This window comes from Synchiropus splendidus, chromosome 4 (assembly GCF_027744825.2).
Source record: "Synchiropus splendidus isolate RoL2022-P1 chromosome 4, RoL_Sspl_1.0, whole genome shotgun sequence".
Classification (NCBI taxonomy): Eukaryota; Metazoa; Chordata; class Actinopteri; order Syngnathiformes; family Callionymidae; genus Synchiropus; species Synchiropus splendidus.
This window is the reverse complement of record NC_071337.1, coordinates 27968921-27993754: the sequence shown is the minus strand read 5'-3', so window position 1 is coordinate 27993754 and position 24834 is coordinate 27968921. Positions and strand designations below refer to the sequence as shown.

The 24834-nt window shown below is 47.5% G+C and overlaps 1 protein-coding gene across 1 annotated transcript in view; it reads left to right on the top strand.

Annotated features, from left to right (window-relative positions):
- The window catches only part of efna3a (ephrin-A3a), a 95954-nt gene extending 72827 nt beyond the window's left edge, over positions 1-23127 (top strand). Inside the window, exon 5 of the mRNA XM_053862176.1 lies at positions 20985-23127. Coding sequence (XP_053718151.1) covers positions 20985-21103 — 119 coding nt within the window. The 3' untranslated portion in view covers positions 21104-23127. The remainder of the gene's footprint in view (positions 1-20984) is intronic.
- Positions 23128-24834: the final 1707 nt, after the last annotated feature.

Below are 24834 nucleotides of genomic sequence, written 5' to 3'. Positions count from 1 at the left end.
CCTTCTAGTAGTGCGCATGCGCCGACGTGCATAGCAGCCTGTAACAGTGCTCTGTCTCAACTTTAGTTTAAGTAGCTCTTTTCCTCCCACTCCTGTGTTTCTTACTTTTTTTCCCTCTTGACTTTACTTCTACGCCACATGCCCTCCCTAATCATGTGGTTGGAGAGAGTTTTGGTTATGCTTTTCGTTCAACGGCATCTCCGTGGCCCAGCAACTCCATCGCATACTCCAGTGATCAGCTGACCTCGATCATCCCGGCTAGCTTGGAGCTGGAGGCGCCGGACATTCCAGCTAAAGTCTGGTAAAGAGCACACCGAGGCTGCAGAAGAGGCACGAACCGACGGAGAAAGCGGTGCCAACGGAAGCTCCTTGCAAGGAGGCGATAGGCAATGGGAAATGTCTGTTCGCTGGGGAATAAGATGGACGAGCTAACGGCACTAGCCAGTAGTCAACTGGAGGATGCAGAGTGCAGTGTCATGTGCTTTGCGGAAACATGGCTTCATCGAGATGTTCCAGACAACAACGTCCCCCTGGCGGGGTTCGAGACCATACGGGACTTCACCGCGTGCGGCAAGCGGAAAGGAGGTGGGCTTGCTGTCTTATTAGCAACAAGTGGTGTAATCCTCGTAACATTACGGTTAAAAAACGAATATATGTGGCCCGGACCTTAAACTCTTAGCCGTTGGACAGCGCGAGGTCTGGAGTGGCATGGACACCATCACCAGCTACAGACCTAAGAGCAGCAAGGCCGGGTGAGGAGCCCACTGACTAGGAAAGTGCCTTGGAATAAAGTGCAACAAAAAACAAATAAAATAAAATAAATAGAATAACATAACAACAAGGCTGTTCACGAATTTAACAGTCTGACGGCCGAGGGAAAGAAGCTGTTCCTGTGACTGGAGGTTCTGGTCTGGAGTGTAGCCTCCTGCCAGAGGGAAGAAGAACAAACAGTCCATGTCCAGGGTGAGAAGGGTCGGCTCTGATCCGACCTGCACGTCTCTGGGTCCTAGAGGCATACAGGTCCTGAAGAGGTGGCAGGCTGCAACCGATCACCTTCTCAGCAGAACGTACGATGCGCTGTAGTCTGCTCTTGTCCCTGGAGGTGGCACTGTTGTACCAGATGGTGATAGAGGAGGTGAGGATGGACTGGATGATGGCCGTGTAGAACTCCACCAGCAACTTCGTCGGCAGTCGTAGTTTTCGTAGATGCCTCAGGAAGAACATGCTTTGCTGGGCCTTCCTGATGAGGGACCTGATGGTTGGCTCCCATTTGAGGTCCTCAGTGATGGTGGTTCCCAGGAAGCAGAAGGAGTCCACAATAGGAATGGGTAAACCAGCCAACATGAGAGGGGACAGAGAAACTGTTACTCTCCTGAAGTCTATAACCATCTCCACTGTCTTCTGGGCATTGAGCTCCAGGTTGTTGTGGCTGCACCAGGACACCAGCCGCTCCACCTCCCTCCTGTAAGTCGACTCATCTCCATCTGAGATGAGCCCGATGATGGTGGTGTCATCCGCAAACTTGATCAGCTTCACGGACTCGTGGCTGGAGGTGCAGTAGTTAGTGTACAGAGAGAAGAGCCATGGAGAGAGAACACAGCCCTGAGGAGACCCAATGTTGAGGGTTCGAGTGTCGGAGACAGTCGTCCCCAGCCGCACACGCTGACTCCGGCTGGTCAGGAAGTCTGTAATCCATCTGCAGAGGGAGTCAGGCACGTCCAGCTGGCCAAGCTTGTCTTCAAGCAGAGCTGGAAGAATTGTATTAAAGGCAGAGCTGAAGTCCACAAACAGGATCCTGGCATAGGTTCCTGGGCAGTCCAGATGCTCCAGAATGAAGTGAAGGGCCTGGTTCACTGCATCGTCCACAGATCTGTTGGCTCTGTAGGCAAACTGCAATGAGTCCAGGTGAGAAGCAGTGATAGATTTCAGGTGAGAGAGAACCAGGTGCTCAAAGGACTTCATGACCACAGACGTCAGTGCCACCGGTCTGTAGTCATTCAGTCCTGTGACCCTGGCCTTCTTGGGGCAGGCAGGAACATGACAGGACACCAAGGAAGCATTGAAGATGTCCGTGAACACTGGAGCCAGCTCAGTAGCACAATGCTTCAGGATGGCAGGGGAAACTCTGTCCGGACCTGCCGCCTTCCGAAGGTTCAGCCTCCTGAACTGAGTGCGCACGTCTTGCTCCATGATGTCAAGAGAAAGAGGGGGGAGGTGAGGTGAATATCTTGTGGTCCACATAGACAATAAACTGGACTGGGCTCGGAACACTGAGGCCCTTTACAAAAAGGACGGAGTCGTCTCTACTTCTTGAGGAGGCTCAGGTCCTTCAACATCCGCGGGACAATGCTGAGGATGTTTTATGAGTTGGTGGTGTCCAGCGAAATTCTGATCGCTGTGGTTTGCGGATGATGTGGTGTTCTTGCACATTGTTTATAAGATTTTTTCTATAGCTTTTTGCACTTTATATATTGTTTTCATTTTATAGTTGTTATAGTATGTTGTGTACAGAGAATGTTACGAACAGAATTTCCCTCTGATTGTGATCACATCACACCTGTCCTCCAACAGATCATCTGGCTCCCGATCTGATTCAGAATCCTCTGCAAATTCTCTTGTACACATTCAAGGCAATTCATTGCTTTGCCCCCCTAACTGTCTGACCTTTTTAACAGTATCACCCATTCTCTTTCTCTCACGTCCTCCGCCTCCCTTCACCTCTACGTCCTGCCCACCTGTCTCAGCACCATGGGGCACAAAGCCAAACTCTGGAATTCACTACAATTCACCTAGTGTTTCAGACTCACCAAGTTTCAGATTTCTGTGCGAAGCAGACTTTGACCTGAGAAAATGTCTGGAGTGTGAAAGCCCCCTTAGGTTCATACACACACTCATTGAACACACACACCAGCCTGCGATGACATGAGGTTGCATGAATGTTGCTTTCAAACTCTTGAGACATTGTAGTCTCTGATGAACGCTTCAAGACAAGCATCATCCATCTATCCGTCCTTCATCTATCCGTGATTTGTCATTAATCCACATTCATTCATCCATCTATTGCCCATCCGTCATACATGACAAAGAAGTGACCGTGTAAAGGCCTGATGTGTAATATTGGCACAAGTGGGGACTGCACAGCTCGGCCTTATCTGGCACATGGGTGACAACAAGTCAGGCACTACAGTGACCGCCAGATGAGGGTCATGTGACTCACAAATCGTTTGGATTGGGATCCCGTTAGAATCCCAGGTTCCTTTCAGGCAGCTGAGATGACTGGTCGCACCTGGGCTTCCATCTCGACAGGTGACCAGGGCGACATCCTCGTGCTCAATCACTCCGGCCGTCACATTGACATCACCATTTGGAACTTCCGGAACATTGCCGCAAACTCGCTGGTCTGCAGCAGAACAACAGAGTCATGAACACTGGATATTGTCAGTAGACTCTAAGATGGTCTCACCAATGCAGTGCTCCAGTCCCACCCACACACCACTGGTACACTCAGCCACACCCCAGGACCTGCCACTGGGAAGCTTGAACCCCTGGTGGCAAGTGAAATTCACTACTTCACCCACAGTCTGCACAGTCCCGTTCTTCACATGGGGTTTGGGACATGGGCGTGGGTTCTCCGGCGGGCAGGGGTGTGTACCTAACCAGCCCTGCCGTGTGCATCTCAGGGTGAATTGCTGCCTATGATCGTGCCTGCACTTAAATGTGGCTTGGTCATAGAAGTAGACCTTCCTTATCCAGTAATTTACAGCATCTGCGTTCTGGACTTCAGCAACATTACAAGCCCTTTCTGTAGAACAATATCCATCAGTCATATTAGAGAAACAGTGTGGCGGCATCATCATTCAGTTGTGCTCCGTCTCACCTTCACAGGGTGGATCTGGGTTCCACCCGTCTCGGGTACACGTCAGTCCAGGGGCATCGTCAGTCTTATAAAAACCACTGTCGCATTGGTACCTGACTCGAGCACCAAGAGTTAACCTCTGACCCCAGTACACGGACCACCAGTAAACGTGTCTGGGCCTGTGATTTGGACAAGTGACCTCTGGTGAAAGAGAACAATTTGTTTTGTGACGTTGTCTTTGCAGGAACAGGTCCCAGTCTTACCAAGACACTTGGGTGTAATGCTCCATTTCCCATTATCCTGGCAGGTGGACACAGTTGAGGTGGTGTGCTTGTCTATGATCCAAAAGTCCTCCTCACACGTGATGGTTACCGACTCACCGATGGCAAAGGCGCTGGTGAAGCCTGGCACAAAGCCTGTTCCTATGGTCCCTGACAGGTCTATCCTACACCGAATCGCTGAGAATGTGACATAAAGATCGCACGTCACGAAACGCCAGTGGCAGAAACAAAAAACAGAGACATACGTTGACAGGCGGGGGTGGGGCTCCATTAAGCTGTCGATTGGATAAACATTTTTGCCAGGCTTCACAAGGTTTAGTGGATTAAATGATGAAGATTAAAACGAGAAAATAATAGGTCAAGGTTAAGGTTAGCCATTTGGATGGGATGGTTAGGTTCAGGGTGAGATGGCGGGGAGAGCATGAGAGTCAATGAAATGTCCTCACAAAGATAGCGCTACAAATGTGTGTGTGTGTGTGTGGGTGGACTCTTACCATCTCCCCTGACCTGAGACACAGCCACGGTCCCCCAAAGAAGCACACACACCGCCAGCCTCATTTTGGGTTTCTGAGTTTCTGAGCTGCAGAACTGTTGTTGCACAGTTGGACGGGTCGATGATTGAGGGCTGGTGACTGCCCACTGTCAGGAAATGACTTATCACTTGGAGTGTGTCCATGTATGTTTCCAAATGTCTGTTAATGGATGATTTAAATCAATGAAGTCAACAAAGATACTGCCACATATGTGGTTTGGTTTGTCTTTCAGTGAAACATGTAGCGGTCTCACTCTAGGCTGCACTTTTGCTCTGCAACAGGGACACATAAGAGCGACAACATCTTTTGGACTCACACAAAGTCTGTTTTCACTTTGGCAAGACGATGAATTCAGCAGTGACGACAGCGTGCTGCAACGACGCTGCAGACCTGTACATTTCAGCAGATGCTAATATTGCCGAGCTTCATTCGGGTTAACTTCTGCTTTGGATTTGTGCAGAGACCAGCACCTTGTTAAGTGCTCATTTGGCTTTGAGAGCTCATGAGATCACTTCTTTTTCTGTAAGCAGCAAACTCAAGCCTTCTGGGGCATTTCCTGCCCATAAGTCCTTGGTCAGTTCATTTGGATTTTGGAGGCCCACCACTCTCACCAGACATCCTTCATGGTGCTGTTGGTGTCTTTGGTAGGACGCCCCCTTGTGGTGAAGACTTAGACTTAGACTTGGACTTTCTTTATTGTCATTGCACAGGACATATTACTATATGATGGCAACGAAATTTCGGTCCGAGACCTCCGGTTTCCAAAAACAAAAACGAAATGTCCAAAAAAAAATAGATAGATAAATAATAATAAAATAATATCAGATAAGTGCCAGTCCAGAGGATGTACAACTAAACAAATAAACAGTATTGCAGCTACAGTCCAATGTTCAGCAACCTGACAGCACCAGGAACAAAACTGTTCCTGAATCTGGTGGTTCTGCATCGGATGCTGCGGAACCGTCTGCCGGATGGCAGGAGGGAGAACAGTGCATAGTTTGGATGAGTAGAGTCCGTGATGATCCTTTGTGCCCTGGATAAGCAGCGAACATGTGCTATGTCCTTGATGGCAGGGAGCGGGGTCCCGGTGATTTTCTCCGCTGTCCTCACCACCCTCTGCAGAGACTTCCAGTCTGATGCATTGCAGCTCCCAGACCAAACGGAGATGCAGCTGGTCAGCAGTGTGAACAGCAGTGGGCTGAGGACACATCCCTGAGGGGAGCCGATGTTCTGGGAGATGACACTTGACGTGTTACTTCCTACTCGGACAGACTGGGTTCTGTTGGTGAGAAAGTCCAGCAGCCAGTTGCACATGGAGGTCTCCACTCCTAGTTGCTCCATTTTATGTACCAGGTCCTGTGGGATGATGGTATTAAAAGCTGAGCTGAAGTCCAGGAACAGCATCCGAACCAGAGTGTTCTTCTTCTCTAGGTGCTCCAGGCTCAGGTGGAGAGCAGTGGAGATGGCGTCCTCAGTGGAGCGGTTCGGCTGGTACGCAAACTGGAACGCCACGTGAAAAAAAACATGAAACACCAGAGACAGTAGAAAAGTAGGCAAGGTAGAACAATAAATCAAATAGAGTGTATACAAATGTTTAACAAATGATTTGTGGACAAAGAAAGATTTGCCATTCCATGAGAAGTTCAGTAATAAAGGCACCATAAAAAATAATGTAATAGTCAATATAGCTAAAAGGCATGATGAATGAGTTTTTAAGGGGACTCATTTGTGTTGTTTTCTTTTGATCTCAAATCTCACATTCAGTGGCCTATGGAGTTTCACGAAGTCATGGCTGCTTCCTCAAAAAATGACAACACGCTTTCATGTTTAGTTTTGGCTGTGAAACCCCACATTCTGTTGCAGCCGTGGCAGAGGTCCGTCATCAGTTCATATCTGAGGTGAGGACGACTCATAGAGCTGAGAAGTGACAGAGAAATAAGTAGTTCAAGCCGATGGTGGTGAATCGGTTGTCGCGTGGCTCATGACGCCTTCCTTGAGACGGGCTTCATTGTGGGTCACAAACCAGCTATTTTGCGCAGAGCGCCGCCAGCTGAGAAGAAATAAAATGGCATCGCCAGAGGTGCTGAGGTGCGAGGCTGCACAGCGGGGGGCGAATCGGAGTCATGCCACCCAAGACCGAACCACAGTGTGAAAGGCCCCTTAATCCTAACCATCCCAAACAAATGGCTAACCTTAACCAAGCTTAACCAAACTTCATCCTCAAATTGAGATCTATCCTTGTGCGGACAAGCAAAAGGCCCCCACAAATAGAAAAGGATCCCCACAAGGAGGTGTGTTTCCAAGAATTGCTCCCCACAAGTACAGCGATACAAGGATGCACACACAGACACAAACACACACAGAACCCCCCTCCTCCTAGACCCCCCCAGTACCAGATGTAGATGGACACTCGGTCCTGCTGGATGTACGACACCTCGCCCATGGGGAAGAGCAGCAGGAGGTTGGCCAGCATGCAGACCAGAGCGAGCGGTAGCAGAACCAGACCCAGAGACCGGGCCAGAACCAGCGAGCAGCACATCCTGACAAAGTCACAGACACACACACTTACACACCACGGCCTGATCGCAGGAGAGCGAGAGGCGGGGCGAGCTGGGAGGAAGAACGCGCACATGAGCATGTGTGGTCTTGAGAGACAACATTTGAGTTTAGACGTTTATTGTGAGAAACACAAACGTTAGACAACAAAAGCAGAATTAGGTCCCTGACTGGTATTGCAGGGTGATGACGTCATCACTGGCAGGTGGGAAGATCCATGTGACCATTCAAACAGCGTTGACGCCAGTCTCCGTGCATTCGCCCTCGAGTGCACATAAACTCGATCACATCGTCATGTGCCGAGTACAACTTGTCGTCTCTTGTGTAGCGAAAGGTGATATGACGTTGGTTCATGATGTCGTGGTCCACTGTGCACGGTTCTGTCCGGAGGAGAACAGCAATGATGTGAAACTGCGCAAGCGTGTGCACGTGTGTGTGTGACTCACTCAGACACTTGATGTCTCCTTGCCACTTGCCGTTCACACATGTCTTCATTGGGCCGCCCTCCATGACGTAGTACGACTGGCACGCCATCTCCACCTGCTCCTGGTGTTTGTATTCAGACTTCAGCGAGCCCTTCACATCGCCGTCCAGCAGAATGGGTTGACTCAGACAGTTCTGTGTACCTGACAGTGTGGGAACACACACATTAGCACCCGAACACATGCTATAGTGTGATAAATGCAGTAGAGATACATAGAACAACAAGAGATGCCAGACGACTTCTACATGCTCCACAGAGATCACACCCAATGTTACCTTCACAGGTGGGAAACTGGTGGTCCCAGTGTCCATCCAGTTTACAGGTCAGGCTGCGCTACCATTGAGAACCAGGAAAAAGGAAACATAATAAGGCAGTGGTTTCTCATATTTCCCAAACCTGAGAATAACCCTGACAAGAGAATTAGCCAGGTCTGGACCTTGAAGCAACTTATTGCCCAGGGGCACATAAGAAGAAGCTGTCGGAGACTACTCTCAACATGTCCTTCTTAGCATGATACACTGCACGATGGGGAATGTACTGGACATTTCCTGGTGATGCTAAAACTTATTCTGTGGAACCTCTTCCTCATATCCATCTTCTAGTATGTCCTCCATGAGCTGCATATACTGTTGGCAGCACTGAGTGTCCTACCATTTCTTTTTTAAGCCAAGTAGGCGTTGCCAGTAGTCGAGTTGTATAAAAAAAATCAGGGAGGGATGGTCAATCTTGTCACAATGGGATACACACAGATAGAAGATTCCTGACGTATACACTATATAACCAAAAGTATTTGCTCACCCAGCCAAATGATCAGAATCAGGTGTCCTACTCACTTGATCTAGGCCTGCAGACTTTTTTGACCAATATTTGTGAAAGAATGGGCCGCTCTCAGGAGCTCAGTGAATTCCAGCGTGGAACTGTCATAGGATGCCACGACAGCAACTCAGCCACCATGTGGTCAGCCACGTGAACTGAGAGAGAGGGGTCAGCGGATGCTGAGGCCCATAGTACAAAGAGGTTGCTGACTTCCTGCACAGTCAATTGCTAGACAGCTCCAAACTTCATGCGGCCTTCAGATTAGCCCAGGTACAGTATGCAGAGAGATTCATGGAATGGGTTTCCATGGCTGAGCAGCTGCATCCAAGCCATACGTCACCAAGTGCAATGCAAAGTGCCACATACAGCGATGCAAGGCAGGCCACCACTGGACTATAGAGCAGTGGAGACGCCTTCTCTGGAGTGATGAATCACGCGGCCCTGTCCTCTTCCAACATGACTATGCACCATACATACGCAATATCTACCCCTCCCTCAGCCCTCACTTCAATGGTATTCTGGTGTGTGCTTTCGTCACCTCCTGCATCGATAACTGTAAATCACTCCTCTTTGGTGCCCCCAAAAATCCCTCCATAAGATTCAACGTGTTTAAAACTCTGCAGCCGGCATCATCAACACAGACCCCCTTCTAGTAGTGCGCATGCGCCGAGGTGCATAGCAGCCTGTAACAGTGCTCTGTCTCAACTTTAGTTTAAGTAGCTCTTTTCCTCCCACTCCTGTGTTTCTTACTTTTTTTCCCTCTTGACTTTACTTCTACGCCACATGCCCTCCCTAATCATGTGGTTGGAGAGCGTTTTGGTTATGCTTTTCCTTCAACGGCATCTCCGTGGCCCAGCAACTCCATCGCATACTCCAGTGATCAGCTGACCTCGATCATCCCGGCTAGCTTGGAGCTGGAGGCGCCGGACATTCCAGCTAAAGTCTGTTAAAGAGCACACCGAGGCTGCAGAAGAGGCACGAACCGACGGAGAAAGCGGTGCCAACGGAAGCTCCTTGCAAGGAGGCGATAGGCAATGGGAAATGTCTGTTCGCTGGGGAATAAGATGGACGAGCTAACGGCACTAGCCAGTAGTCAACTGGAGGATGCAGAGTGCAGTGTCATGTGCTTTGCGGAAACATGGCTTCATCGAGATGTTCCAGACAACAACGTCCCCCTGGCGGGGTTCGAGACCATACGGGACTTCACCGCGTGCGGCAAGCGGAAAGGAGGTGGGCTTGCTGTCTTATTAGCAACAAGTGGTGTAATCCTCGTAACATTACGGTTAAAAAACGAATATATGTGGCCCGGACCTTAAACTCTTAGCCGTTGGACAGCGCGAGGTCTGGAGTGGCATGGACACCATCACCAGCTACAGACCTAAGAGCAGCAAAGCCGGGTGAGGCCTTGCCCACTGACTACGAAAGTGCCTTGGAATAAAGTGCAACAAAAAACAAATAAAATAAAATAAATAGAATAACATAACAACAAGGCTGTTCACGAATTTAACAGTCTGACGGCCGAGGGAAAGAAGCTGTTCCTGTGACTGGAGGTTCTGGTCTGGAGTGTAGCCTCCTGCCAGAGGGAAGAAGAACAAACAGTCCATGTCCAGGGTGAGAAGGGTCGGCTCTGATCCGACCTGCACGTCTCTGGGTCCTAGAGGCATACAGGTCCTGAAGAGGTGGCAGGCTGCAACCGATCACCTTCTCAGCAGAACGTACGATGCGCTGTAGTCTGCTCTTGTCCCTGGAGGTGGCACTGTTGTACCAGATGGTGATAGAGGAGGTGAGGATGGACTGGATGATGGCCGTGTAGAACTCCACCAGCAACTTCGTCGGCAGTCGTAGTTTTCGTAGCTGCCTCAGGAAGAACATGCTTTGCTGGGCCTTCCTGATGAGGGACCTGATGGTTGGCTCCCATTTGAGGTCCTCAGTGATGGTGGTTCCCAGGAAGCAGAAGGAGTCCACAATAGGAATGGGTGAACCAGCCAACATGAGAGGGGACAGAGAAACTGTTACTCTCCTGAAGTCTATAACCATCTCCACTGTCTTCTGGGCATTGAGCTCCAGGTTGTTGTGGCTGCACCAGGACACCAGCCGCTCCACCTCCCTCCTGTAAGCCGACTCATCTCCATCTGAGATGAGCCCGATGATGGTGGTGTCTTCCGCAAACTTGATCAGCTTCACGGACTCGTGGCTGGAGGTGCAGCAGTTAGTGTACAGAGAGAAGAGCCATGGAGAGAGAACACAGCCCTCAGGAGACCCAATGTTGAGGGTTCGAGTGTCGGAGACAGTCGTCCCCAGCCGCACACGCTGACTCCGGCTGGTCAGGAAGTCTGTAATCCATCTGCAGAGGGAGTCAGGCACGTCCAGCTGGCCAAGCTTGTCTTCAAGCAGAGCTGGAAGAATTGTATTAAAGGCAGAGCTGAAGTCCACAAACAGGATCCTGGCATAGGTTCCTGGGCAGTCCAGATGCTCCAGAATGAAGTGAAGGGCCTGGTTCACTGCATCGTCCACAGATCTGTTGGCTCTGTAGGCAAACTGCAATGAGTCCAGGTGAGAAGCAGTGATAGATTTCAGGTGAGAGAGAACCAGGTGCTCAAAGGACTTCATGACCACAGACATCAGTGCCACCGGTCTGTAGTCATTCAGTCCTGTGACCCTGGCCTTCTTGGGGCAGGCAGGAACATGACAGGACACCAAGGAAGCATTGAAGATGTCCGTGAACACTGGAGCCAGCTCAGTAGCACAATGCTTCAGGATGGCAGGGGAAACTCTGTCCGGACCTGCCGCCTTCCGAAGGTTCAGCCTCCTGAACTGAGTGCGCACATCTTGCTCCATGATGTCAAGAGAAAGAGGGGGGAGGTGAGGTGAATATCTTGTGGTCCACATAGACAATAAACTGGACTGGGCTCGGAACACTGAGGCCCTTTACAAAAAGGACGGAGTCGTCTCTACTTCTTGAGGAGGCTCAGGTCCTTCAACATCCGCGGGACAATGCTGAGGATGTTTTATGAGTTGGTGGTGTCCAGCGAAATTCTGATCGCTGTGGTTTGCGGATGATGTGGTGTTCTTGCACATTGTTTATAAGATTTTTTCTATAGCTTTTTGCACTTTATATATTGTTTTCATTTTATAGTTGTTATAGTATGTTGTGTACAGAGAATGTTACGAACAGAATTTCCCTCTGATTGTGATCACATCACACCTGTCCTCCAACAGATCATCTGGCTCCCGATCTGATTCAGAATCCTCTGCAAATTCTCTTGTACACATTCAAGGCAATTCATTGCTTTGCCCCCCTAACTGTCTGACCTTTTTAACAGTATCACCCATTCTCTTTCTCTCACGTCCTCCGCCTCCCTTCACCTCTACGTCCTGCCCACCTGTCTCAGCACCATGGGGCACAAAGCCAAACTCTGGAATTCACTACAATTCACCTAGTGTCCAAGTTTCAGATTTCTGTGCGAAGCAGACTTTGACCTGAGAAAATGTCTGGAGTGTGAAAGCCCCCTTAGGTTCATACACACACTCATTGAACACACACACCAGCCTGCGATGACATGAGGTTGCATGAATGTTGCTTTCAAACTCTTGAGACATTGTAGTCTCTGATGAACGCTTCAAGACAAGCATCATCCATCTATCCGTCCTTCATCTATCCGTGATTTGTCATTAATCCACATTCATTCATCCATCTATTGCCCATCCGTCATACATGACAAAGAAGTGACCGTGTAAAGGCCTGATGTGTAATATTGACACAAGTGGGGACTGCACAGCTCGGCCTTATCTGGCACATGGGTGACAACAAGTCAGGCACTACAGTGACCGCCAGATGAGGGTCATGTGACTCACAAATCGTTTGGATAGGGATCCCGTTAGAATCCCAGGTTCCTTTCAGGCAGCTGAGATGACTGGTCGCACCTGGGCTTCCATCTCGACAGGTGACCAGGGCGACATCCTCGTGCTCAATCACTCCGGCCGTCACATTGACATCACCATTTGGAACTTCCGGAACATTGCCGCAAACTCGCTGGTCTGCAGCAGAACAACAGAGTCATGAACACTGGATATTGTCAGTAGACTCTAAGATGGTCTCACCAATGCAGTGCTCCAGTCCCACCCACACACCACTGGTACACTCAGCCACACCCCAGGACCTGCCACTGGGAAGCTTGAACCCCTGGTGGCAAGTGAAATTCACTACTTCACCCACAGTCTGCACAGTCCCGTTCTTCACATGGGGTTTGGGACATGGGCGTGGGTTCTCCAGCGGGCAGGGGTGTGTACTTAACCAGCCCTGCCGTGTGCATCTCAGGGTGAATTGCTGCCTATGATCGTGCCTGCACTTAAATGTGGCTTGGTCATCAAAGTAGACCTTCCTTATCCAGTAATTTACAGCATCTGCGTTCTGGACTTCAGCAACATTACAAGCCCTTTCTGTAGAACAATATCCATCAGTCATATTAGAGAAACAGTGTGGCGGCATCATCATTCAGTTGTGCTCCGTCTCACCTTCACAGGGTGGATCTGGCTTCCACCCGTCTCGGGTACACGTCAGTCCAGGGGCATCGTCAGTCCTATAAAAACCACTGTCGCATTGGTACCTGACTCGAGCACCAAGAGTTAACCTCTGACTCCAGTACACGGACCACCAGTAAACGTGTCTGGGCCTGTGATTTGGACAAGTGACCTCTGGTGAAAGAGAACAATTTGTTTTGTGACGTTGTCTTTGCAGGAACAGGTCCCAGTCTTACCAAGACACTTGGGTGTAATGCTCCATTTCCCATTATCCTGGCAGGTGGACACAGTTGAGGTGGTGTGCTTGTCTATGATCCAAAAGTCCTCCTCACAGGTGATGGTTACCGACTCACCGATGGCAAAGGCGCTGGTGAAGCCTGGCACAAAGCTTGTTCCTATGGTCCCTGACAGGTCTATCCTACACCGAATCGCTGAGAACGTGACATAAAGATCGCACGTCACGAAACGCCAGTGGCAGAAACAAAAAACAGAGACCTACGTTGACAGGTGGGGGTGGGGCTCCATTGAGCTGTCGATCGGTTTATAGATATACATTTTTGCCAGGCTTCACAAGGTTTAGTGGATTAAATGATGAAGATTAAAACGAGAAAATAATAGGTCAAGGTTAAGGTTAGCCATTTGGATGGGATGGTTAGGTTCAGGGTGAGAGGGCGGGGAGAGCATGAGAGTCAATGAATTGTCCTCACAAAGATAGCGCTACAAATGTGTGTGTGTGTGTGGGTGGACTCTTACCATCTCCCCTGACCTGAGACACAGCCACGGTCCCCCAAAGAAGCACACACACCGCCAGCCTCATTTTGGGTTTCTGAGTTTCTGAGCTGCAGAACTGTTGTTGCACAGTTGGACGGGTCGATGATTGAGGGCTGGTGACTGCCCACTGTCAGGAAATGACTTATCACTTGGAGTGTGTCCATGTATATTTCCAAATGTCTGTTAATGGATGATTTAAATCAATGAAGTCAACAAAGATACTGCCACATATGTGGTTTGGTTTGTCTTTCAGTGAAACATGTAGCGGTCTCACTCTAGGCTGCACTTTTGCTCTGCAACAGGGACACATAAGAGCGACAACATCTTTTGGACTCACACAAAGTCTGTTTTCACTTTGGCAAGACGATGAATTCAGCAGTGACGACAGCGTGCCTCACACGTGAGGCCGACCATCTCACATCACTGTGGACGACACTTACCCCGGCGTTCGGTCCAGCTGGCCTCAACTGTGCCATTACAGCTTCAGCTGGCAGGGCGCTGCAGATCTGTACATTTCAGCAGATGCTAATATTGGCGAGCTTCATTCGGGTTAACTTCTGCACCTTGTTGTCAAGAGCTCATTTGGCTTTTAGAGCTCATGAGATCACTTCTTTTTCTGTAAGCAGCAAACTCAAGCCCTCTGGGGCATTTCCTGCCCACAAGTCCTTGGTCAGTTCATTTGGATTTTGAAGGCCCACCACTCTCACCAGACATCCTTCATGGTGCTGTTGGTGTCTTTGATAGGACGCCCCCTTGTGGTGAAACACCAGAAATAGCAGAAAAGTAATGCAAGATAGAACAATAAGTCAAATAGAATGTAAACAAACGTTTAACAAATGATTTGTGGACAAAGAAAGATTTGCCATTCCATGAGAAGTTCAGTCATAAAAGCACCATAAAAAATAATGTAATAGTCAATATAGCTAAAAGGCATGATGAATGAGTTTTTAAGGGGACTCATTTGTGTTGTTTTCTTTTGATCTCAAATCTCACATTCAGTGGCCTATGGAGTTTCACGAAGTCATGGCTGCTTCCTCAAAAAATAAAATAAAATGAAATTAGACAAAGCATCTTAAATGACCTGCTTCATATTTATTTATATAAATACATACAAAACATTTTTGTTCATGTAAGTATGAAGATAACTGACCCACACGCCATCTCACTCACAACCATGTGACTCCCAGTCCAGCAGTGCAACGTTGAGTATTTTAGAGAGGCACCACCTTTGCAAAATTGTGACTCAGAATCAGATGCCATGGTCAGTAGGGATCCCACCAACTAGGAAAGTGCTTTGGAATAAAGTGCTTTCAAAAAATAAAATAAAACAACAAAGGCTGATCACAAATTCAACAGTCTGATGGCCGAGGGGAAGAAGCTGTTCCTGTGACGGGAGGTTCTGGTCTGGATGGACCGCAGCCTCCTGCCAGAGGGAAGAGGAACAAACAGGACCATGACTAGGGTGAGAAGGGTCGGCTCTGATCCCACCAGCACGTCTCTGGGTCCTGAAGACATGAAGAGGTGGCAGGTTGCAACCGATCACCTTCTCAGCAGAACATACGATGCGCTGCAGTCTGCTCTTGTCCCTGGAGGTGGAGCTGCTGGACTAGACATTGATAGAGGAGGTGAGGATGGACTGGATGATGGCTGTGTACAACTCCACCAGCAACTTCGTCGGCAGTTGTAGTTTTCGTAGCTGCCTCAGGAAGAACATTCTCTGCTGGGCCTTCCTGATGAGGGGCCTGATGGTTGGCTCCCATTTTGAGGTCCTCAGTGATGGTGGTTCCCAGGAAGCAGAAGGAGTCTACAATGAAAATGGGTAAACCAGCCAACATGAGAGGGGATGGAGAAACTGTGACTCTCCTGAAGTCTATGACCATCTCCACTGTCTTCTGGGCATTGAGCTCCTGGTTGTTGTGGCTGCACCAGGACACTAGCCGCTCCACCTCCCTCCTGTAAGCCGACTCATCTCCATCTGAGATGAGCCCGATGATGGTGGTGTCATCTGCAAACATGATCACCTTCACAGACTGGTAGCTAAAAGCTGATCAAGTTCACACTCACAATTTAAACAAGCCAAGGTGCAAACACGAAGCATGAAACATCAAGATGTCGGTCCTACTTAACACAAGCATATAGGGGACACCGGTAACATTGGCGGTCATGTTTCTATCGCAGTTTGGACTAAATTATGTTTAAAAACTCTGGAAGCGGCGGCAAGGGCGGTTATAATTTGGCACTACCGGAGTAACAAAGAGCAAAAGAGTGACTGTGATTCGGAAGAGTAATATTGGCATGACGAAGACCATGCAGTGACCATGCAGTGAGAAAGTGACGGCAGCAGTCGGCAGTGCTGCTTCAGCACTGCCGACTGAAAAAAAACCAAAAACAGCAGCAGACGCAGTAGATGTTCACCAGGAATGCGGCAAAATAGTGACCTTATGAAACTATACAATTTCATAAGGACCAAACACAAAATTTAGCAGGAAATATCACCAAACGAAGATGAATAAAATTTGGTGGGAAACAATTTGACTGAATAAAAGGTGGGACCTTGAGGTTGTGTCTTACCGTGCACAAAATAAATAAATAAAAAATGAATCTGCCAATCTCATTATTTACTTTCTTGGACATAAATACATGACAACTCAAGGTTCTAGTTCAGTCAAGCTTGAGATATTGGCAACAATGGACATCTCTCCATAAATCTGGGCTCAATTATAACACACATTTCAGACCTATAATGCAGGACCAAATTTAAGGATTGGTCCACTGTGGTAACTTGGGTTTTCACTGGCCTGCAGCGATGTTGCATGCAATGTCTACAAATATTTTCAAGACATGAAAAGAGCTTTAGTTTAAATAAGGTGATATGAAAACTTGAATATATAATATATCTATAAAATTTGGCTTCAATCTAAAAGTCCGAGAGCCCGACCATAATATTCTGCATGAAGAATGAAAGTACACAGAACGAGACAGTTTAATTCACAGGTAATCTGCAACACTCTCCGCCGCCCTCAGATCTCTAGGCAGCCAGGACGTAATAGTGCATGGTCGCTTTTCCATGTATTTTAACTGCAGTCGGAGTCATTTTTTGCCAGCTTTTCTGGCAGCACCTGCTCACCTTGTAAATGACAGGTTTTAACACTCTGTATTGTATGGCTTCTACTGTATATCATGAAGCGAGGAGGACAGTGCAGGATTCAGACTAAGTGGTGCGTCTTTATATTTATCTCAAAGCTGCCTGTGTTGGTGCAGATCCAGCCAGCTGACCTGACAAACTATTCATAAGCCATAAGGACTTGAACGCGTTCACCTTCATCCTCCCGTCTGACTGGAGTTTTATCAGACGAGACATCCTCCTTCACTTCTCAACTGTCTCCAGCTGAAGCTTCTCATCTCACTGTACATGCCTGGAGCACTTCGCTGTGTGCTGGGGAGCTGCTCATCACTGTTGCTACGCTGCATGAGGCTACGCTGCGCTGTGTGCTGGAATCGATGACTAAGTCTCACCAGTGTCCAGGAAAAAGAGGAGGAAACAATTGCCTGGGGCGTTCACTGTCCAGCACATTCATCTACTGAGGGCTGCCATCCAAAAATAGCAAGTTTGCGTGATGGTTGTCCACCTGCAGCGCTGAAGGTAGTGGCACTGTATTAAAGCATTTCTTGTGCTTTAGTATTTTAGCACGTCAGATTGATTTAAGCAGGAGTGGTTATATGGCAAGTTCAACTTGTTTCCAATGGAAATGAAAATGCTTGAGTCAGGCTGAGTTTCCTATTTTTATTTTCTTGGCTTTTAGCATCTTCTTTGTGATATTAGGGCAGCTTTGTGCACCAGTGGTTAGTGCTGCAGCATCACCGCGCAAAGGTTTGGAGGAAATTGTTGCGTGAGCTTGAAACTTCCTCTACTCTGGTTTCCTCCCATAGTCGGAAAGAATCTGACAGGCATGGCAATGTGTCCTTCATCCAAGTGTTGTGAGATTGTTCATTTTGGAAGTTTGTTGTTGTGTTATATATATTACACGGTTTCTTTCTGGATTCTTCTATTTAAAGATTCCATTTCCATTTTGCCATTATTTTCCTCTAGTTGCGGTGTTTCCGCTTTAATGATTTAATAACAATGACAGCCGACTTTTACCCTCATGTGTGGTGTCTGACATAAAAAAAAAAGAATGTTTAAGACTCTGTATGCACCCTTGAGTTGAGACCGCATTGTTATGACAGAAGCAGAATGTTCAGATGAAGTTTAAGTCAGGGCTTCTTAACCTTTCTGATCTCGGGGCCCATCTTTTCCAGAACAAATGGGTCTGGGACCCATCGAAGGAATAGAACAAATTCATTTCTGTGATGACTGATTTCTGATTTCAGAATTACTGATTTCAGAATTACTGATTTCATTCGTGTTCAATAACCACACATGTAAACAAAACCAAAACCTTGTGAAATGACATGAAACCATGTCAAAACCACACAAGTATATTTGTCATGGAAAAGTCCAACCAGCCGCAGAAACAGGTGCAAGTCACGTTCATCAAATTTACTAAAAAATACCCTTGAAGCAAACTGTTGAGAAAATTGGAAAAATTGTATGTCGTGAATAAAATTCTGAATAACAGATATAATGAAACAAGGTCTAAATATGACAAAATATTTTCTTAATTAATTTTAAAAACTACTCCCAACAGAAAGGTCACTTTCATTATCATTTTTTTCTTTTCAATAACTTCTCCATAGTTGGTAGCTATCACAAATTTGCAGCTGTCAAGTCAGTTCAGTGACACACTGCTAAGTGTATTAAAACTGAGCGTCTTGCGGAACAACCATGGGCCTCGGGCTCGGCTTAAGTCATTTTTAAGTAAATGTGGTGTTGAAGTAGGAACCCTGTATCGTGCGGTTCTTACACCCGGAGGCCTATGTCAAGCTGCAGAGTTCACGGATTCACTGCTGTCCGTGCAGCTGGCCTGAGGTGATACCGGTTGATATACTGTCTTTTCCCTTCATCCCAGTGTGTGCTGGTGTGAATGTAGCTGTTGTTGGCTCTGCCAGAGACGGATGTGTTACTGGAAAACAATGCTGGCACGCAACTCACAGTGAACCTGGATCTTCCCACCAGACCCCCCTGATTGGTTCCTCAGTGGCAGACGACAGCAGAAGACAAGATTCCGAACATGTGTCTTTACCAGACGTCTCTCTGGTTACCTGCAACTCTAGACTCTGTGTGGCAGACGTACAACATTTCTCAGACGTCACTCTACTTGTGTACGTGATGATCCCTGAGATGTTTCTGCAGACGTACACTGTTGTGCAGCTTGTTAGCAAACTGCAAAATATTCCACCCTTTGCATTGGTTCGACCAACAGCTCTGCTCAGAGACACACTATTCAAACCATGTTCACTCAGATGTCCGGGTGGGATGTGTAACGGAGGTTCGAATGTGAGAGAATCAAGAGGACAAAAGGTGTCTTGTGTTGTGTATCTTCACCTCTCGGGTGTCATTCCAGATAACAAAGAAACAAAGACCACAGCTCACACTGATACCACTCATCAGTGAGGTATGCAGGTCAGTGACACGTGTCAAAGTCGTCTGCGCTGAGCTTGATTCATTGATGAAACGCGCTGTGTTCCATGTTGCGACACCTCATGGCAGCGAGCCCAGTTTATCCGACACTGTGATAGATGTGTTAAAGCATCGTGGGTTGTTGTTTTTGTGGTGACGGGACACATTATATCCAGACAATGTGCTCTCCCGGCTCTGTGCTGCCGGTGGCTAATTCTCTGTGGTGTCTAATCAATGGCGAGGCCACAGTACGTTGCTGTGATAGAAACCCCTCCAGGCGAAAACATCTTCAGAGCAGTATGTCGAACAAAATACATGAAAATGCGATTGAGCTTCATTCCACACGCGTGTTGAATAAGTGCTGTTCTGTCGGCATTACTGTCACTCGGCACAATTCAAAGCGCTATCATGAGACAATGCTGTGTTGTGGAAAATACAAGCTATTCTCCTGCTAAGAGGTTCCTGCAGATCCATGCACCAATCCAGACCACAGATTGCACTGGATCCACTCCAAAACTGCTTCTGGGATTCGCTCTGTGAAGAGTGACCGTGAATGAGTCCAGTCACAATGGAGGACGAGGTCCACTGACGGTCCGGTGGCTTGTAGTGGCTGATGCAGTCCTGATGTTAAAGAAAAAAGAAAAGCTTTTTTGGGCCTCATGAAAAGTCTCTGTGGGCTCAGCAGCTTGACACATGAACTGAAGCAGCGGTGAGTTTCTGTGGTGGACTGTCCAGGGTGAGCCTGTGTGGCTGGGACTGGCTCTGGCAGAATGTAAACAAAACTCTTCTCATAAGCACTGTGGTTAAAAACCTTCGCAGGATTAGATTTTGTGATGTGGGTCACATTATTTTGAATCTGTACATGCACCTTTTAACTAAGGATGTAAAATAATAACATTGGCACCCTGGCCGTTATCACAGATTCTGGGAGTTTAGCTAGGTCCAGTTCATGATTTACCTTACTGTATTGAACTGATTCCTGATGGTACTGGCACTGTAGCGACCGCTAGTGTCGTCCACGCTTGCTGCATTCAGCTAGCTGCTCAATGCTTATTTTGTTTTTAGCCTCTAGCCGCGGCTGGCAGCCTCTAGCACGATAGCATGACTCAAACATATTTTCTTTTATTTAAGATACATATGTGGCAGAGAGTAGCAACGTGCAACGAAACCTACAAAGTTACAGCTACTGTGACTCGACCACGGCTGTTGGACCAACGAAAATATGATGCCAAGTCTGCTGAAGCTTTGAAAATACAATGATATTTGGGTTATTTAGTTTTGCCTTAATCTGCAAATGAAAATGTGATTGTCTTTTTTGCTGATTTTCTGATTATTTATTTTTGGTTTAATTGATTTTCTTTACCTAAGGTTCTGTCTTTTATCTTTATGTTTTCATGCCTTTTTAAATATCAGTTATATCTATCCATTTGGATTTGAAAGTGGTGTTAAATATGGAATGTCTTCCTGGTTTTGATGCTGAGTTTGATGCTTTAGAATCAGGAAAACCCTACTTTGAAGATTGCTGTGGCGTGGGTTAGGGGGTTATTTGTCTTCTGCAGACCGCTTCTCACTGCCCTTCTTCTTCTGTCTCTTCTCTCTCCTTCAGACGACTACCACCCAGAAACCCCCAAACTGGAGAAGAGCATCAGTGGCAGCAGCCCGTCACGTGACCAGCTCCTTCTCACACTGACGACGACCCTTCTGGCCGTGGTGCTCTTGTCCTAGCGGCTGTCTCATCACGTGTTTGGTCTTTGTGGTATTTTGGAGTCATAGTAACAAGAAAAGACCAAATAGTGAGTTCAAAAATACACAAAGTATCACTTCTGAACATCCAAAAAAGGAGAGGCCTTTTGCCATCATTTTTACACCCCTGTGTTTTTACACTCCATCGCTGTTGGATTGTCTCCAGAGTTTTTCATGAAGGTGTCTTTTCCACTATCATACTCTATAAAATCCGATGCTGCTTTTGTGCCTGGTGAATAGTCAGATTAGAAAACGGACCTGTTGGTTAGTGACTCGAGAGTTTTGATTTGCTTGAATACTTAAAGAGGCAACTTCTCCAAGGATTTCTTCATTTTCGCTGTGAAGCTCTCGCACGCTAACATCTGCCATCAAGAGCGAGTGGGACTTTTGCTCCAGATCCAGCTCTGCGACATGTTTTGAACTGTGAATAAACAATGTCTGAGCGGGAATCAGAAACTTTGTGAGCTTGTCTGCTGGCCTTTCAAGGATCCGTCTTTAATAGGAGTCCAATCTTTTCAAAGACCAAACAACACCCTTGTTCTTTGATTCGAAAGTTGCAAAGCTTTGGGTTTGTAGAAGTCAGCAAGTGCTCTCTCGCTTGTCTCCCGCCTTCTCACCACTACATGTCTGCGACCGGTCTTTTCATGCCCTGTCTACATGGTAGACAGCCCCTTTGTTCGGAGGCTCTTACCTTCAGCCCTTCTCGAGGATTTTCCGGATGTCTATCCTTTGTCCTGGCCCAAATCAGCAGTCACTCAGAATGTCATTTACAAGACTGCAACGCTGCCTCTGCGGTCAGCTCCATCCACTTCAGACATCTGCGGCCAATCAGTGCCAACGGCCGTTACATCGGAACCACAATGGACGGAACCGCGACGGCCGCGAGGGTGCGTCAGGTGCCTGAGATCCCTTGTGCTTAGAGCTTCAAAGTAACGCCGCTTCATGAATGTTCAACTCACTTTTGTACGACTACAGAACAACGGTGGCTAAAGTTCATTGACAGTGTTGCTCTTTTTCATTTGTATTTATTTACCAGTCGAACTGCACAGTTTAAGTTATTGAATGGTGTGAACTTGTGCGCAAAGCTCTGGTGCCATCTCTCTCAATTTTTATGTGATTTTTTTACTGCATTTTATGTAGATACAGATGCTGTCGGCGCTGTGCGATTTGCAGTGTGTGTACACTAGAAAGAGGGTGCACCGGTGACAACCATGCACTCCACGCTTTGTGAACCTCCGCCAACACCTCTGCACTTGTTCTGAACGACTGTTTCATTAAGTGAGAGTCATTTGTGACCTGAACTCAGTATCTGAAACCTGAACCACAAAACAGTGGTTGGATACAACTCCTGGGCCACTCTGACGTTTCGCCCACAGACGTGTTCACTCGGTGTAAAGTGGTGGAGTGTGTGGTTGGCCTCGGCGACTCACTCCATTCTAGATGGGCAAAGAATGTTGCTGAGAAGCAGCAAACCTGACTGTGAAGCACCGAGGAAGACAGACCTGCTGCATTCTGCAGGGCTGCACTTAGAAAACAGTGTCTGCATTGTGATGTTATGTGTCTCTATAATACATGCCAGCTGTAGAATGTGTGAGGCACTGTGTGTGTGTGAGTGAGTGTGTGTGTTGTGTGATGGGGGATGTGTGTGTGTGTGTTTGCGAGCATGCAGATGGGGTGTGTGTGTGTGTGTGTGTCTGTGTGTGAGTTAGTGAGAGTGCGTGTGTGTGTGTGTGTGTCGGAGAGCCAGATAAAAACACATCAGAGTGTGTGTGTAATGTCGAATGTATGTCTGCGCTTCAGTAAGTGGCACTTAGAAAACTCGTACCTGTGAAGGAGTCGGTTGTAGGATCTGAATATGCAAGTGTGTCAGAGTGAACGTGGTCTTGTGTATCGTTACCTACCGGGGGTCAGGGAGGGGCCAAAAGCATTTACAAACATGGACACACAACCATGAGAGGAGTTTGACAATAAGAAATGTAAATTGATGAAAACACTGACGATTAAAAGATTTTGTGAATGAATGTCTGTTTCTCTGGTGACTTCCTCTGAGACCATCGTGTGTTTGTTTTGAAATGAACGTCCCTCGCAGTGAGCTGGGGCCTGAGTCCTGGTGCCACGTACGGACTTTGACTGTATTTAGTATTATTATTAGTATTTAGTCCTCAGACCCTCAGTGTAAAATGACAAAAAGGACACAAACACTCCTGCTCGATATGCTTTGTTCTATGACATTTATGCACTATCAACCTTTTTAGATTTAAGATTAAAACATGTCCAAGTTCTGTTTTCACTTCAATGAATTGCAGTATGTCTTTGCTTTGTGAGTTACTGCTACTACGAACCATTTATGTTGAAACACTTTAAAAATATTCCAAAACTCAGTGTTCACTTGTCTGAAACCAGGGTTTGTTCAGGAAGTACACAGGGCCACCTGTGTTCACCTTGGTGTCTTCTTCTCTGCCCCATTGTTGGTGTTGTTGCCATCAACCACACAGTTAAGGCTCACTCTTGTTGTTCTTCAGCAGGTCTCCATGTTTGGAGTCAAACTCCAAACTCACACCAGGCTTGTACTGCTTCACCTTCATTTCAGGTTTGCCAGTTTAACTTGAGCATGATCTCACCACCTTTCCAGGTAGTCCCTGGATGTCCCTGAGTGTCCTGGGTACACTCCAACATACACATTCCTGGGACATCCAAGGTTACTTAAGAGTGAAGGTAGAAGATCACAAAGATAGAAGCACAAAAATAGCACACTGGCAGGCAAAAAAAAAAGCCGCAGGAAGTGGAACGTGACAAGAACACAGTTTCAGAGCCAGAGGTCCACAGATGACGTGGAGGTCCTGATTTGGCACCTGGACCATGAGTTTGACATCTGTATTAAAGGATCCAGAAGCAAACATTCCACAGCTGAAAATGTAGTGTGTGTTTGAATTCACAGAACGGACTGATGACAAGTTGTGACGTGACCCACAATCCTGAACATAATCTCCCCTTCGGCCGCACAGACATCGGACCCCTGCGCTTTAGAGCGAGGAGTGAGGAACCTTTAGCGCCTTCACGCTCGTGGTATCAAACTGAGGAACAAGTTGAAACGCAAGTACTGGCCGTCTCTCATCTCCAGTCTCAGGACGTTGGCCGTCAGCAGACAAACGTGAAAAACTAGCAGCTTCTCTCACTGGGCCGTTCCTCGCAACACCTCGTTTCTCCAGCCATAAAACATAATGACAGCCTGTCGGGGGGGCCACATCGTTCTTTCTCCATTTACCCTCTTTCAAAAACACCTGCAAGCCATTCATGTCTCCACAAATCTGTCTCTGTCCGTGTCTCGTTTTTCCCTCCTGCATCGTCGAAGTCCCGCTCTGGTCCACATCATGTGCGTCTCTATCAGAAGGGACAGATATGGCGATGTGTCTAATGGCACACAGGAGTGCAGTCCGGGGTTCAGCTGCTGTTTGAGCTACAGCCTGTGAGTGATTTGACTGAATAGTACTAGTGCTCAGCCGACTGTAATGACGGCTTTACGTGCTGCAGCTCTGACAGTGTTGAGCTCAGTTTACTGTCTTAATTTCTCATGTTTGGTTCCAACTTGTTCCTAAACGGTTGTGACACGGAGGAAGGGTTTTAGCGTCTGCTTCAGGGCCCGATCTTCCACTGTGCTGGGTTTTAGGCTGTTCTGTTATGTAAGGGGATTTAAAACTCATATTTACAGCTTC